Below are 12,902 nucleotides of genomic sequence, written 5' to 3' on the forward strand. Positions count from 1 at the left end.
TAGTCACCTGTGGGGCAGAGGGACCCCCCCCTCAGGGTGTAAATACCCACTAAGGGGTGTAAATAGCTCCTCCCCCCCCCGGGTGTAAATACCCCTCTATGGGGTGTTCAAACCCACTTAGGGGGCAGAGATACCCATTTTGGGTTGTAAATACCCACCCATAGGGCAGAACTACCCAGGTATGGGGGGAGGAATACCCCCCAGGGTGTAAATACCCACTTATGGGGCAGAGATCCCCACCTCCGAGGCTTAAACACCCACTTATGGGGCAGAGGTTTTAACTCCACCACCCCCATCCACCAAGGGGTGGAAGCACCAACTTAGGGGGCACAAACCCCCACTTATGGGGCACAGATACCCACAGCGGGGGGGTGTAAATCCTTCCCTACAGGGGGGCCGGCCCCCCCTTGGTGTAACACCTCCCCCCCCCCCATTTACACCCCCCTTCTGTGGGGAGTCCCTACCCCCATACACTAAATACCCCCACATAGGGTGTAAATACCCCCCTGGGGGGGGGGGCACAACGACCCCCATTGGGTGCCATTGACACCCCAATGCCCCCCCCCCCTTGTGCCGCCGCCGGGGGGGGGGGAGGGGTGAAGGGGGTGGGGGAGGGGCTGCGCCGGAAGCTGTTTTCTGTGAAAACATAGGGTGGGGGAGGGGCAGCGCGAGGCCCCTCCCCCCTTTTGTATATTTTGTACATTAATAATAAACCGATGGTGGAAAAAGGGGCGGGGCCGAGGGCCTGGTCACGTGGTCACTTGGGGGGCACTGTGGGGCCGATGAAGGGGTCACAACTGGGACACTTGGGGGGCACAGTGGGGACACGTGGTGTTCATTTGGAGCCCACTTTGGGGGCACAATGGCCCCTATGAAGGGGGCACAATAGAGCCAGTTGTGGGGCACAACAGGGCCACTTGGGGGGCACGATGGGGATACGTGGTGTTCATTTGGAGCCCACTTTGGGGGGTACAAGACAGCCTATTAAGGGGTCACTATAGAGCCAGTTGTGGGGCACAACAGGGCCACTTGTGGGGCACAAAGGAGCCATTGAGGCCACTGGGACCCATTGGTTCACTCTGGAACCTACTGCATCCACAATCACTGCACAACCGCTTCGCACCATGTCTCTTTATTCCGTGGGGGGGGGGAGGGGGGGGGCCAGGGTTGTCTCTGCCCCACATCTCCCTGCCCCACATCTCCCTGCCCCACACGTCCCTGCCCCACACGTCCGCAGCCTCACTCTCGAGGCCGGTGGATCATGACCTCGCCCAGGGCCTCCAGCACCTCCCGTTTGTAGTCCTCGAAGTCGCCATCGATCTGGCTCAGTCCCTGCTCCTCCACCACCCACAGCTGGCAGTTGGTCTCCGTGATCAGCCGCGCGTCGTGGCTCACCACGATGACGGCTGTGACGTCACAGTGAGGTGGCGATGACGTCACAGCGAGGCGGCGATGACGTCATCCCCCCTCCTCCTTCCCATCTCACCTCCTTTGTAGTCATTGATGGCGTCAGCCAAGGCATCAATGGACTCGATGTCCAGGTTGTTGGTGGGTTCATCCTGCCGTGGGAAAAGGGGGCGGAGTCTCAGCGCTTGGCCACGCCCCCTCCCCCCCTGGCTCCGCCCCCCCCCCGCACTCACCAGGATGAGGACGTCCGGCTCCCGGCACGCCAGCTCCGCGAACACCACCCGCGCCTTCTGCCCGCCTGCGCGAGGGGCGGGGCTTAGACCCTCACCTCCCATTGGCCGAGCCCCTCCTCTCAGCCACGCCCCCTCCCCACACCCTCCGCCTATTGGCTCCCTCCCGGGGCTCCTTTCCCACGCTCCCATTCATGCCCAGCACCGGAGAGCTTGGCGATCTGCAGCGTGTGTGCGTGGCCCTCGAGCCCGAAGCGGCCCAGGCACTTGCGGGCGTCCTGGTGCGGGAGGTTGAAGCTCCGCTGCAGGTACTCGGCCGCCGTCTCCTCCAGCCGCAGCTGCTCTGCCGCTTGCTGGTTGAAGAACCCCACTTTCTGGGGGCGGGGCCAGCGTCAGGACACGCCCCCTTCACGCAGGCTCCGCCCACAATTAGTGGCAGCCAATCAGGTTGCATCACTGCCATATAGATCCGCACTCACCAGCCGGTGGTTCCTCCGCATCTGGCCACGGGTCTGCAGGATAACAGCATCATAAAGGGGGGGGACCCCAAAATCCACCCCCCCATCGGGCGCAGGGACCCCCAGATGGGGTTATTGAGGGTGACCCCATCCCTTTGGGAGGGGGGGTCCGTACCGGGGTGAGCCGCCCGGTCAGCAGCTGCAGCAGCGTGCTCTTCCCCACCCCATTGGGGCCCACGATGCAAACTGGGGTGGGATAGAGAGGACAAGGGGGGGTCCGGATGAGCTGGGTCATTGCAGGGGCTCCAGGACCCCCCCTTGTTGTCATTGAGGCTCACCCCTCGAGTCCATGTCAATGCCAAAGTCCAGGTTACGGAACAGCAGCTCCTGCCCCTCGTAGCCGAAGTCAACGCCTGGATATGAGGGGGGGGATGGATGAGGGGTTGGTCCTGACCCCCACAACCCCCCCAATCACCCCATAACCCCCCCCCCGGTGCCCCCCAAGTGCCGGTACCGTGGAGGCCGAGGATGGGGGGGCTGAGGGGGGGCGGGTTGGGGAAGGTGAAGCGCACGGTGTATTCCCGAGGCCTCTTGAGCAGCTCTGGGGCCTCAGATGCCTCCTCATCCGCCGTCCGGCGCCGGCACTTCTGCTGCTTCCGCGTCAGAGCCTCCTTGGTTTGCTTCTCCTGAGGATGATCCCATCGGGAACACATGGATCCGTCAGGAAATCCCTTCCCTGCAGGATCCCGGTCACAGCTGCATCCCAAAGGAACCACATCCCAAAGGAACCACATCCCAAAGGATCCACATCCCAAAGGAACCACATCCCAAAGGATCCGCATCCCAAAGGATCCGCATCCCAAAGGAACCACATCCCAAAGGAACCACATCCCAAAGGATCCACATCCCAAAGGATCCACATCCCAAAGGAACCGCATCCCAAAGGATCTGCATCCCAAAGGATCTGCATCCCAAAGGATCTGCATCCCAAAGGATCCACATCCCAAAGGATCCGCATCCCAAAGGAACCGCATCCCAAAGGAACCACATCCCAAAGCATCGGCATCCCAAAGGATCCGCATCCCAAAGGAACCACATCCCAAAGGAACCACATCCCAAAGGAACCGCATCCCAAAGGATCCGCATCCCAAAGGATCCACATCCCAAAGGAACATCCCTCACTCACCGCCTGCTTGGTGGACTTGCCCCCTGCTTTCAGGTCCCGCAGCTTCTTCTCCTGCTTCTCGAACTGCTTGAGCAGCTCCTTCTGCTTCTGCTGGTACATCTTCTTGAAGGTCACTGCGGGGGGGTCAGAGGGGGTAATTACCCCCCTTTTATTGCCCCACACCCCCCATTTGCCCCCCCTCACGCACTGTAGTTGCCCCGGTAGTAGAAGAGCCTCTGGGCATCCAGGTGGATGATGTCGGTGCAGACATCATCGAGGAAACCTTGGTCGTGGGACACCACCAGCAATGTCTTCTTCCAGGTCTGCAGGTAACTGGGACAGAAAGGGGGGGGGCACAGAGGGGACATTATGGGGACCCCCCCTTTGTGTTGTCCCCCCCTTTTCCCCCCCCCATTCTCACTTATTGAGCCAGATGACCGCATTGAGGTCCAGGTGGTTGGTGGGCTCATCCAGCATCAGCAGTGTCGGCTCCATGAACAAGGCACTGGGGGGACCCCAACCCCATTGATGGTTGGGGTCTGGATGTGGTTGTGCCCCCCCCGTCCCCATTGTCCCCTCCTTACTCACCGGGCCAGGGACACCCTCATCCTCCACCCCCCGGAGAACTTCCTCGTTGCTCTGTTCTGCATCTCGGGGTTGAAACCCAGTCCAGCCAGTATGCGCCTGGCCTTGGCCTCGGCTGCAGCCGCCCCAATGGCTCTGAGCTCCTCATACACCTGCATTGGGGTCAATGAGACCCAATGGGGGGTCCCCAATGTGCCCCCCCATGTACCCTCCCCATTACCTTCTCTAGGCGCTCGGCTGCATCCTCCCCGCGCTCCAGCAGCGTCTGCAGCCGCTTCTCCTCCTCCAGCAGCCGGAGCCGTTTGGTGTCAGCCTTGAGCACTGCCTGCACCGCGGGGGTGTCGTCAGCCACCACCTCTGGGGACAACAATGGGGGTCGGGGGGGGGGGGTTAGGGGTGTTCTGGGGGTGTTTTGGGGCTGATTTCAGGGTGTTTTCGGCGTGTTTTGGGGTGTTTTGAGGAGGTTTTGGGGGTGTTTTCATGGTGGTTTTTGCAGGTTTTTGGGTGTTTCAGGGGAGTTTTCAGGGTATTTTGGGGGTGTTTTCATGGTGTTTTTAAGGTGTTTCTTGGGTGTTCGTCTTAGGAGTGTTTTCAGGGTGTTTTCAGGGTGTTTTTGCACGGTTTTGGGTGTTTTAGGGGAGTTTTCAGAGTATTTAGGGGTGTTTTCAAGGTGTTTCTTGGGTGTCTGTTTCAGGGGTGTTTTGGGGGTGTTTTCAGGGTATTTCGGGGGTGTTTTGGGGGTACCAGGGACCCCCAGACCCACCTTGCTCACAGAGCAGCACATCAATGTTGGGGGGGATGCTCAGCGCCCGGTTCGCAATGTGCTTCAGCAGCGTCGTCTTCCCTTTACTGGTGACAAGGGAGGGCTTTGGGGCTGCCATTGACCCCCATAACCCCCCCATAGAGCACCCTAAGGGGGGGGGGGCACCCACCCGTTGGGTCCCACGAGCCCATAGCGACGTCCGGCCACGATGTAGAGGTCGGCATTGACATAAAGCTCCTTCCCATGGGCAGAGATGCTGAACTTCTCCAGCTGGGATAGGGAGGGATGGGGGGATCAGGCCCCGGACCCAGCACCCCCTTTTCCCACTGCAATGGTATGGCCAAAAGGCTTCTTTTCCCCAATAGAATGGGGGGGATCCAGGTCCCCAACCCCTTCCCCAGTGCAATGGTACGGTCCGGTCCCCCCTTTCCCAATATATTCATGTCATCCATCGTCCCCATCCCACTCTATTACCCCAGATCCCCCCTTTTCCCCCCAATATAATGGTTTCCTCCACTTCCCCCATTCCCAATGGCACATCCCATCCCCATCCCCATACCTTATTGCATCCCCCCATTACCCCACTCTATAGCGGACCACACCACTTGTTCACCCCGGGGGGGGGGGGCACAGAAGGCAGATTTTGGGGTGATTCCAGGCGGTTTTGGGGCCCACCTTGATGTCGGAGGCGTTCTCCAGCATGGCCTGACGTGAGGACAGCTCAGCCTGGGACACTGAGAAGTCCTCCTCGCCCGCGGCTGCCGCTGCCTTGATGGTGGCCACCTGGCGCTCGTACTCCATCTGGGGGCGTGGTCACAGGTAAGCCACGCCCCCTTCCACCCTGTAGCCACGCCCCTTTGGTACCCAGGCCCCGCCCCCTTTCACCTGCTTCTTCATCTTCTTCTTCTCCTTCTTGCTGATGCGGGCGTCAGGCTCTGCCTTCCTCCCCTCCTCCTCCTCCTCGGGCTGCAGCAGGGACACCCCCAGCCCCATATCAGCCCCACAGCATCCGGGGGCATGGGGGGGGCTCCCCCCTTCCCCTCATCCCAAGGCACTCACAGGTTCGTTGCCCTTCTGGGGCTCTTTGGGTTCATCTTCCTCATCCTCATCCTGCAGGGCTGTGAACTTGTTCTTGGGGGGACACAATGCAATGTAAGGGGGATGTGGGCCCTTATCCCCCCCCCAAAGAGGGGACCCCCCCCTCACCTTCCTGCCTTTGGGTTTTGTATCCTCATCGGAGCCTTCGGCCTCATCCTCACTGGGGGCTTTTCCCTGCAGGGGAACAGGGATTGAGAGGCCAAAGTGTGGGGACCCCCCCCCAACAGGGGTGCCCCTGCCCCACAGTGTCCTTCACCTGCCGCTTGCTCTTGGTCTTCTCGTTCTTCCGGCTCTTCCTCTTCTTCTCCCCCTCCTCTTCCTCCTGCTGGAGCCACCGGAGGTGGGAATCAGGGATCCACAGGCTTTGGGGTGCCCCTTGGGCAGCCCTGTCCCATTCCCCCCCCCACCTTATGGCTTTTGCCCTTGCCAGGCCGTGGTGCTGCCTCCTCCTTCCTCTTCTCCTCTTCCTCCTCCTCCTCCTCGCTTTGATCTTGATTCAGCGCCGCAAAGACGTTGCCACCCTGGGGGGGGGGGGGATCCCAAAGAGTTTCCTTCCCCTTCCCAACATTCCAATGGATCCCAATTCCCCCCCCATTAAACTTTAGTGGTTTCCCTTCATTTCCCACTTATTTCAGCATCCCCCCCCCCCACTCACCTTCCTCCTCCTCCCCCCTTTCCTGGGCGCCGGAGCTGTTGGAGGGACATGAAGGGTATGGAATCAATGCGGGATCACAGTGATCCCAATGGGATGCTCTGGGGCTGACTCAGAGCTGGTCCTCACCTTCCTCCTCCTCCTCCTCCTCACTGTCAGCAGCCGCCAGCTCCTGCAGGCGCCGGCTCAGCTCCAGCTCCTCAGGCTCCGGCTCCGCTCCCGGACGCTTCCGCTCTTTCCTCCGCTCCTTTTTCCTTCGGGAAGCCTGGGAATAGTGGGGGGAGGGGAACAACCCCTCATTAACCCCATTTAGTCACCCCCATCCCCACCCCATTCATTAGGGCTCAGTCACCGCCCCCCCCGGCCCTATAGAACCTGTTGGGGCGCTGCCTCCTTGTCCGGCGCCGGGGGGGGCTCAGCGGGTGCTGCTTTCTCCTCCTCCACCAGCTCCTCGAAGAACTGGGGGGCAAAGGGAAGGGTTGGGGGGGACAAAGGGAAGGGTTTGGGGGTGCAAAGGGAAGGGTTTGGGGGGGGCAAAGGGAAGGGTTGGGGGGGACAAAGGGAAGGGTTGTGGGGGGCAAAGAGAAGGGTTGGGGGGGACAAAGGGAAGGGTTGGGGGGTGCAAAGGGAAGCGTTGGGGGGGACAAAGGGAAGGGTTGGGGGGGACAAAGGGAAGGGTTTGGGGGTGCAAAGGGAAGGGTTGGGGGGGGCAGGTGCAGGGGATGGGGCAATGGGGGGGGGTCCGGTGCTCACCGACTTCTTGCCTCGCCGGTCCTTCTTGCCCTTCTTTACCGGCTGGTCTGGGGGGGGGGGGAAGGGATGGGAAAGGGAAGGAAATGGGGGCTCAAGCACCCAGAGCCCCCCCATTGCTGCCGCCCTATAGCTACAGGTCCCAGTGCACCCGGGTGTCCCCCTCCCACCATCCCAGCACTGCAGCCAGAACCCCCCTAAGGGGTTAATTCCCCCCCAGGGGTTAATTCCCCCCCAGGGGTTAATTACCCCCCCCCAAAGGGGTTAATTCCCCCCTTCCAAGCATTAAATCCCCCCTCCAGGTGGTTAATCCCATATTCCAACCGGGAATACCCCATTCCAAACTGATACCCCCCCCCCCCCCCGGTCCCGGTGCCCCTCCCCCCTCCGGTCCCTTTACCCCTCCCCCCCCCGGTCCCGGTGCCCCTCCCCCCAGTGTCCCTCTGCCCCTCCCCCCCCTCTGCCCCTCCCCCCCCCCCCCCCCCCCCCCCGGTCCCGGTTCTCACCCTCCCCCTCCCCCCGCCATTCCTCCTGCTTGGCCGCCGCCGGCCGCGCTCCCTTCGGCATGGCCGGGCGCCGCGCACTGCGCCTGCGCGGACACGGACACTCCGCCTAGAGCGCCGCCGCGCTTCCGGTCCGCCGGATGGAGCTGCTTGCGATTGGCTCGTTGGCCTCAAAGTCCCGCCCACTAACCTCGTTATCCTGCTTCCAATTGGTTCTCCGCTCTAACCCACCCTCCTACTGGTTCTCTCCTCCCTCATTGCTCCTCCCATTGCCTGCCACCCCTTCGCTGTGATTGGCTGGGGTAAGCCCCGCCCCTTTACGTCACGTCCCATCATGCCCCGCAAGCGGCCGTTCAGCGCCAAGAGGAAGAAGCAGCAGCTCCGAGACCGGCGAGAACGGAGGCGGGGGGGTGAGGGGGCGGGGCCTGGACCGGGGGGGCGGGGCCTGGACCGGGGGGGCGGGGCCTGGACCGGGGAGGGGCGGGGCCTGGACGGGGGTACCGGAGGGGGTAAAGGGGGGACCGGGGCCGTGAGGGGGCACCGGGTCCGGTAATGGAGGCCCCGGCCCTGCCCTGACCGCGGTTCGGTGCCCGCAGACCCCGCGGCCCCTCCGGGCTCGGGCCCCGGCAGCCGCAGCGGGAGCCGGGAGCGCAGCAGCGATGGAGCCGCGGCCGACGCGGGGGATCCGGTGCCCCCTCCCCGGCGCCACGACCCCGGCCGCTTCCGGCTGCAGCTGGGGGGGCCCCGGGCCGAGGCCTTGGCCCGGCGGCGGCGGAGGGCGCAGGAGGAGGTGCTGGAGCCGCTGCCCGAGAGCGCCCTGGAGCTGGAGCCGGATCTCATCTACGGGCCCGGTGAGGAGCTGGGGGCTGGGGGGGGGGTCCCGGCCGGAGGAGCCGGTGCGAGCCACGGGTCCCGGTGCCAGGCCTGGACTTCCCCCGGCGGCCGCCATGGAGCTTCGCCATGAGCCCCGAGGAGCTGCGGGCACGGGAGGAGGCTGCGTTCGGGGCCTTCCTGCGGGCCCTGCAGGACAACCGGCGGCCTGCGGAGGGCGGCACCGAGGGCGAGGATGATGGAGGGGACCTGGCTCCGTTTGAGCACAACCTGGAGGTGAGTGGGGGTACGGGGGGGGCACAGCACAGGAGGGGCCGTTAACGGTAGTGGCATCACCGGTTCCCCTCTTCAGACATGGCGGCAGCTGTGGCGCGTGCTGGAGATGTCCGATGTCATCCTGCTCATCACCGACGCCCGGCACCCGGTGAGTATGGGGGGACCCACACGTGTGGGGTGAGGACACCCCTGTACCCACGCCGTGGGTCAGGACCGCTGTGTCCCCCCCCCATGGCAGGCCCTGAACGTGCCCCCGGCGCTGGCCACACACATCACACGGGAGCTGGGCAAGGGGCTCATCCTCATCCTCAACAAAGTGGATCTCACCTCCCCTGCTGTGGCCACCGCATGGAGCCACCTCCTGCGCCGCCGCTTCCCCACCGCCCGCGTCGTGCCCTTCACCTCCGCCCCCCGACGGGGCCCCACAGCCGGTATGGACCCAGCGCTTGTGGGGGGGGGTGATGGGGGGTGAGCAGGGTGCCCTGAAACCCTCTGTTCTCTCTTGCCCCCCCCCAAAGGGTTACAGCGGAGGCAGAGGAGGGGAGGAGGCTGGAGCCGAGCTGTGGGACCCCGGCAGCTGCTGGAGGCCTGTGAGAGCATCGTGGGGGGAGAAGGTGAGTGGGGCACCCATGGGGAAGGGAAGGGGTGTGTGTATCTATGGCGCTGGTGAAGGGGTTCCCTATGTCCTATGGGTGCTGGTTGGGGTTTCCCTATGTCCCCCTTGGGTGCTTGTCCATCCCCCCCATTGCTTTGCAGTGGATCTGAGCAGCTGGCGAGCGCGGCTGGACCGGGTGGAAGCGGCGGCAGCACGAGGGGAGGAGGAGGAGGAAGAGCAGCAGGAAGAGGTGGGAGGTGGCAGTGAGGAAGAGGAGGAGGATGGCGACGAGGATGGAGCCATGGTGGCCCCTCGGCAATGGGAGCGCTACCGCCATGGGGTCCTCACCCTGGGCTGTGTCGGTGAGGGGCAGGGCTTCATTTGGGATGCTTATATGGGATGGAGCCTTGGCTTTAGAGGGGTTGTTGGCAGTGAATGGGCTGGGGGCACATCTCCTGGAAGGGGGAGCATGTCCTGACCCCCCCTCCCCATGTCCTGACCCCCCCTCCACACAGGGCTGCCCATGTCCTGATCCCCCCCTCCCTGCAGGGCTGCCCATGTCCTGACCCCCCCTCCCCGTGTCCTGATCCCCCTCCCCGTCTCCTGACCCCCCTCCCCATATCCTGACCCCCCCTCCCCATATCCTAACCCCCCCTCCCCATATCCTGACCCCCCTCCCCACAGGTCTGCCCAACGCAGGGAAGTCCTCAGTGCTGAACGCCCTGCTGGGCCGCAGTGCAGTCAGTGTGTCCCGGGCCCCCGGCCGTACCCGCTACTTCCAGACCCACTTCCTCACCCCCCGCGTGCGCCTCTGCGACTGCCCCGGCCTCGTCTTCCCCTCCCAGGCCCCCCCGGCTCTGCAGGTGGGTCCAGCCCCATTCCCCACCCCTCACACTTGGTTCCCCCCCCCCAAGTTAAGCCCTTGTTGTATTGCCCCCAAGGTGCTGGCTGGTGTCTACCCCATCTCCCAGCTGCAGGAGCCCTATTCGGCTGTGGGGTACTTGGCCTCTCGGCTCCCCCTGCCAGCTCTCCTCCAGCTGCGGCCCCCCACTTCTGCAGCAGGTTGGACAGCCTGGGACATCTGTGAAGGTCAGTGACTTTTGGGGTGAATTAAGTGAAAATCAGGCTTATTTCCTGTTGTTAATGAGGTTTTTATGGGTTTTGCTCAGCCTGGGCAGAGAAACGAGGTTACAAGACAGCAAAGGCAGCTCGGAACGACGTGTACCGTGCAGCCAACAGCATCCTGAGGCTGGCGGCCGATGGGCGACTCCGGCTCTGCCTGCGACCCCCTGGCTACGCTGCCCAGAAGGGTGAGTGCCCCCAGACCCCTTTGGGTGCTATGAGCCAATGAGGGGCCTGGAATCCGGTTTTGGGGGGTCCAATCACGCTCTTTGTGCCCCCCCCAGACCTATGGGAGCAGCACCCGGAGACGGCAGCGCTGGCAGAGCTGCAGGAGCGGGGGGGGGACCGGGGGGTCCCCGGCTCGGCCCCCCCGGAGGAGGCCTCAACCTCGGAGGAGGAGTGCGACAGTGAGGATGGGGCGGAGCCTGGGGAGGCCACGCCCCCCGCCAGCACCGCAGCCAATCCCTTTGCTCTGCTGGGAGAGGATGAGTGTTAGCCCCGCCCCCTGCCCGCACGCTGATGCCATAGATGGAATAAAGGGAGGTTTATTTCTGCAACCGCTGTTTCTGATTGGTCAGAGGGGGGCAGCAGGAACCAATCCGAGCTCACGGCGCCGCTCTGTTGCCAGGTAGGATTTCCCGGGGGGCTCCTGGGATGTCACAACCGCTGTTAGCCCCGCCCACACCTTCCCTTAGCCCCGCCCCTCACTGACCTGGGGGCGTGGCCTGCTCCAGGGGGCGTGGCTCCGCGCACAGGTAGCGCCGGTGGCGGCCGCAGCTCCGGCAGTGCAGCACCACGTGGGGCTGCCCCCGGCCTAACGGAAGGGGGGGGGGTCAGGTCACCCCCATTCCCATCCACAGCCCCCCAAGTGCTGCCCCATAGCCCCGGACCCACCCACAGCCCCCAAGTGCTGCCCCATAGCTCCGGACCCACCCACAGCCCCCCAAGTGCTGCCCCATAGCTCCGGACCCACCCACAGCCCCCCAAGTGCTGCCCCATAGCTCCGGACCCACCCACAGCCCCCCAAGTGCTGCCCCATAGCCCCGGACCCACCTCGCAGGCGCAGGCAGCCCCCAGCGCCGGGCAGCAGCAGCGAGCAGCAGCGGCGGCACACGGCTCGCTTCACCGAGGGGGCCCTGAGGGTTGGGGGGTGTCAGGGTCCCTGCTATGGGTCCCCTGCGCCCCATAGGGAGCCCGTCCCGTCCCGTCCCGGTGCTCACAGGCGCAGGACCAGGCGGCGAGCCGTCCCTCGCTGGATGCTGCAGTAGAAGCGGGCGAGAGCAGGGCTGTGCGGGAGCACCCAGTGCGCGGCCTGGGGGGGAAACAGCGCTAGGGCCCCATAGGGACCCCTCTTGTGCCCCATAGCGCCCGTCCCATAGGGACCCCTCTTGTGCCCCATAGAGCACCCCATAGGGACCCCTCTTGTGCCCCATAGAGCACCCCATAGGGACCCCTCTTGTGCCCCATAGAGCACCCCATAGGGACCCCTCTTGTGCCCCATAGCGCCCGCCCCATAGGGACCCCTCTTGTGCCCCATAGAGCACCCCATAGGGACCCCTCTTGTGCCCCATAGCGCCCGCCCCATAGGGACCCCTCTTGTGCCCCATAGAGCACCCCATAGGGACCCCTGTTGTGCCCCATAGCGCCCGTCTCGGCCCCATCCCCACCTGGAACAGGAAGCTGAGCCGCTGCAGCACCTCGCGGTCCTTCACCGCCGCCGCCATCGCGCCCCTATCACGTGGGCGGGGACGGCGCTCCTCATTGGCTGGCTTCGAGAAGGGGGCGGGTCTTCCAAGCCCCTCTCGGCTACAGGTGGGTGGGAGGGAGGGTCGGTACTTCCGGCGCTGGGAGGAATCGTCACTTCCGGCGCTGGGCCGGGTGTGGAGGGGAGCGGCGGTGAGTGGGGGCTGGGGGGGCCGGGACCCCTATAGGGAACCCCTATAGGGACCTGCTATAGGAGCCCCCTATGGCGGCCCCCCTATAGGGACCTGCTATAGGGATCTTACTATAGACACCTGCTATAAGAATCCCCTATAAGGCCTTACCATAGGAGCTCTCTATGGCGACCTCGCTATAGGCACCTGATATAGTGATCCCCAATAGGGATTTGCTATAGGAGCGCCCTATAGCGACCTCTCCATAGGGACCCCCTATAAAGACCCCAGAACAGCCTCTCCCTGTGGGGTTCCCCCCATCTGAGGATGCCTTTCCTATAGGGACTCCCCTATGGGAACCCAGGTACGGTTTATCCCTAAAGAGGACCCTCTTTGGTGCTCCTTATCTATAGGAACACCCCCATAGGGATTCATCCCTATAGGTATCTCTTAGACAGCCTTCTCCTGGGAGAGTTCCCTATAGGAACCCCCATAAGGGATGCGAGGGGTCCCTAATAGGGTCCTTCCTTATATCAACCTCTTATAGGAACCACCTATAGAAGCTCCCCTATCAGCCCTTCCCACCACCACAT

The 12,902-nt window shown here is 63.7% G+C and overlaps 2 protein-coding genes across 3 annotated transcripts; one reads left to right on the plus strand and one right to left on the minus strand.

Annotated features, from left to right (window-relative positions):
• Positions 1 to 1,116: 1,116 nt before the first annotated feature.
• Positions 1,117 to 7,702, minus strand: ABCF1 (ATP binding cassette subfamily F member 1). Of its 2 annotated transcripts, none has more exons than XM_034073548.1 (26): positions 7,615 to 7,702; positions 7,112 to 7,158; positions 6,734 to 6,817; positions 6,488 to 6,623; positions 6,362 to 6,396; positions 6,114 to 6,227; positions 5,963 to 6,028; positions 5,815 to 5,880; positions 5,668 to 5,739; positions 5,494 to 5,574; positions 5,284 to 5,409; positions 4,778 to 4,878; positions 4,609 to 4,694; positions 4,066 to 4,202; positions 3,849 to 3,997; positions 3,682 to 3,765; positions 3,469 to 3,593; positions 3,282 to 3,394; positions 2,610 to 2,781; positions 2,434 to 2,508; positions 2,271 to 2,341; positions 2,117 to 2,149; positions 1,843 to 2,011; positions 1,641 to 1,705; positions 1,487 to 1,559; positions 1,117 to 1,406 (listed from the first exon to the last, which is right to left on the minus strand). In XM_034073548.1, exons 1-26 carry the CDS (start codon positions 7,673 to 7,675, stop codon positions 1,240 to 1,242), a joined length of 2,508 nt encoding a protein of 835 aa, XP_033929439.1. In that variant the 5' UTR covers positions 7,676 to 7,702; the 3' UTR covers positions 1,117 to 1,239. The 2 variants fall into 2 exon arrangements, with proteins under 2 accessions (XP_033929439.1, XP_033929438.1); XM_034073547.1 differs by having other exon boundaries at positions 5,963 to 6,031.
• Positions 7,621 to 10,992, plus strand: GNL1 (G protein nucleolar 1 (putative)). Its single transcript, XM_034073571.1, has 11 exons — positions 7,621 to 8,021; positions 8,208 to 8,462; positions 8,534 to 8,718; positions 8,795 to 8,866; positions 8,957 to 9,149; positions 9,237 to 9,332; positions 9,475 to 9,675; positions 9,998 to 10,176; positions 10,255 to 10,402; positions 10,483 to 10,623; positions 10,720 to 10,992. Exons 1-11 carry the CDS (start codon positions 7,946 to 7,948, stop codon positions 10,929 to 10,931), a joined length of 1,758 nt encoding a protein of 585 aa, XP_033929462.1. The 5' UTR covers positions 7,621 to 7,945; the 3' UTR covers positions 10,932 to 10,992.
• Positions 10,993 to 12,902: the final 1,910 nt, after the last annotated feature.

This window comes from Melopsittacus undulatus, assembly GCF_012275295.1.
Source record: "Melopsittacus undulatus isolate bMelUnd1 chromosome 28 unlocalized genomic scaffold, bMelUnd1.mat.Z SUPER_28_unloc_1, whole genome shotgun sequence".
Taxonomy (NCBI): domain Eukaryota; kingdom Metazoa; phylum Chordata; class Aves; order Psittaciformes; family Psittaculidae; genus Melopsittacus; species Melopsittacus undulatus.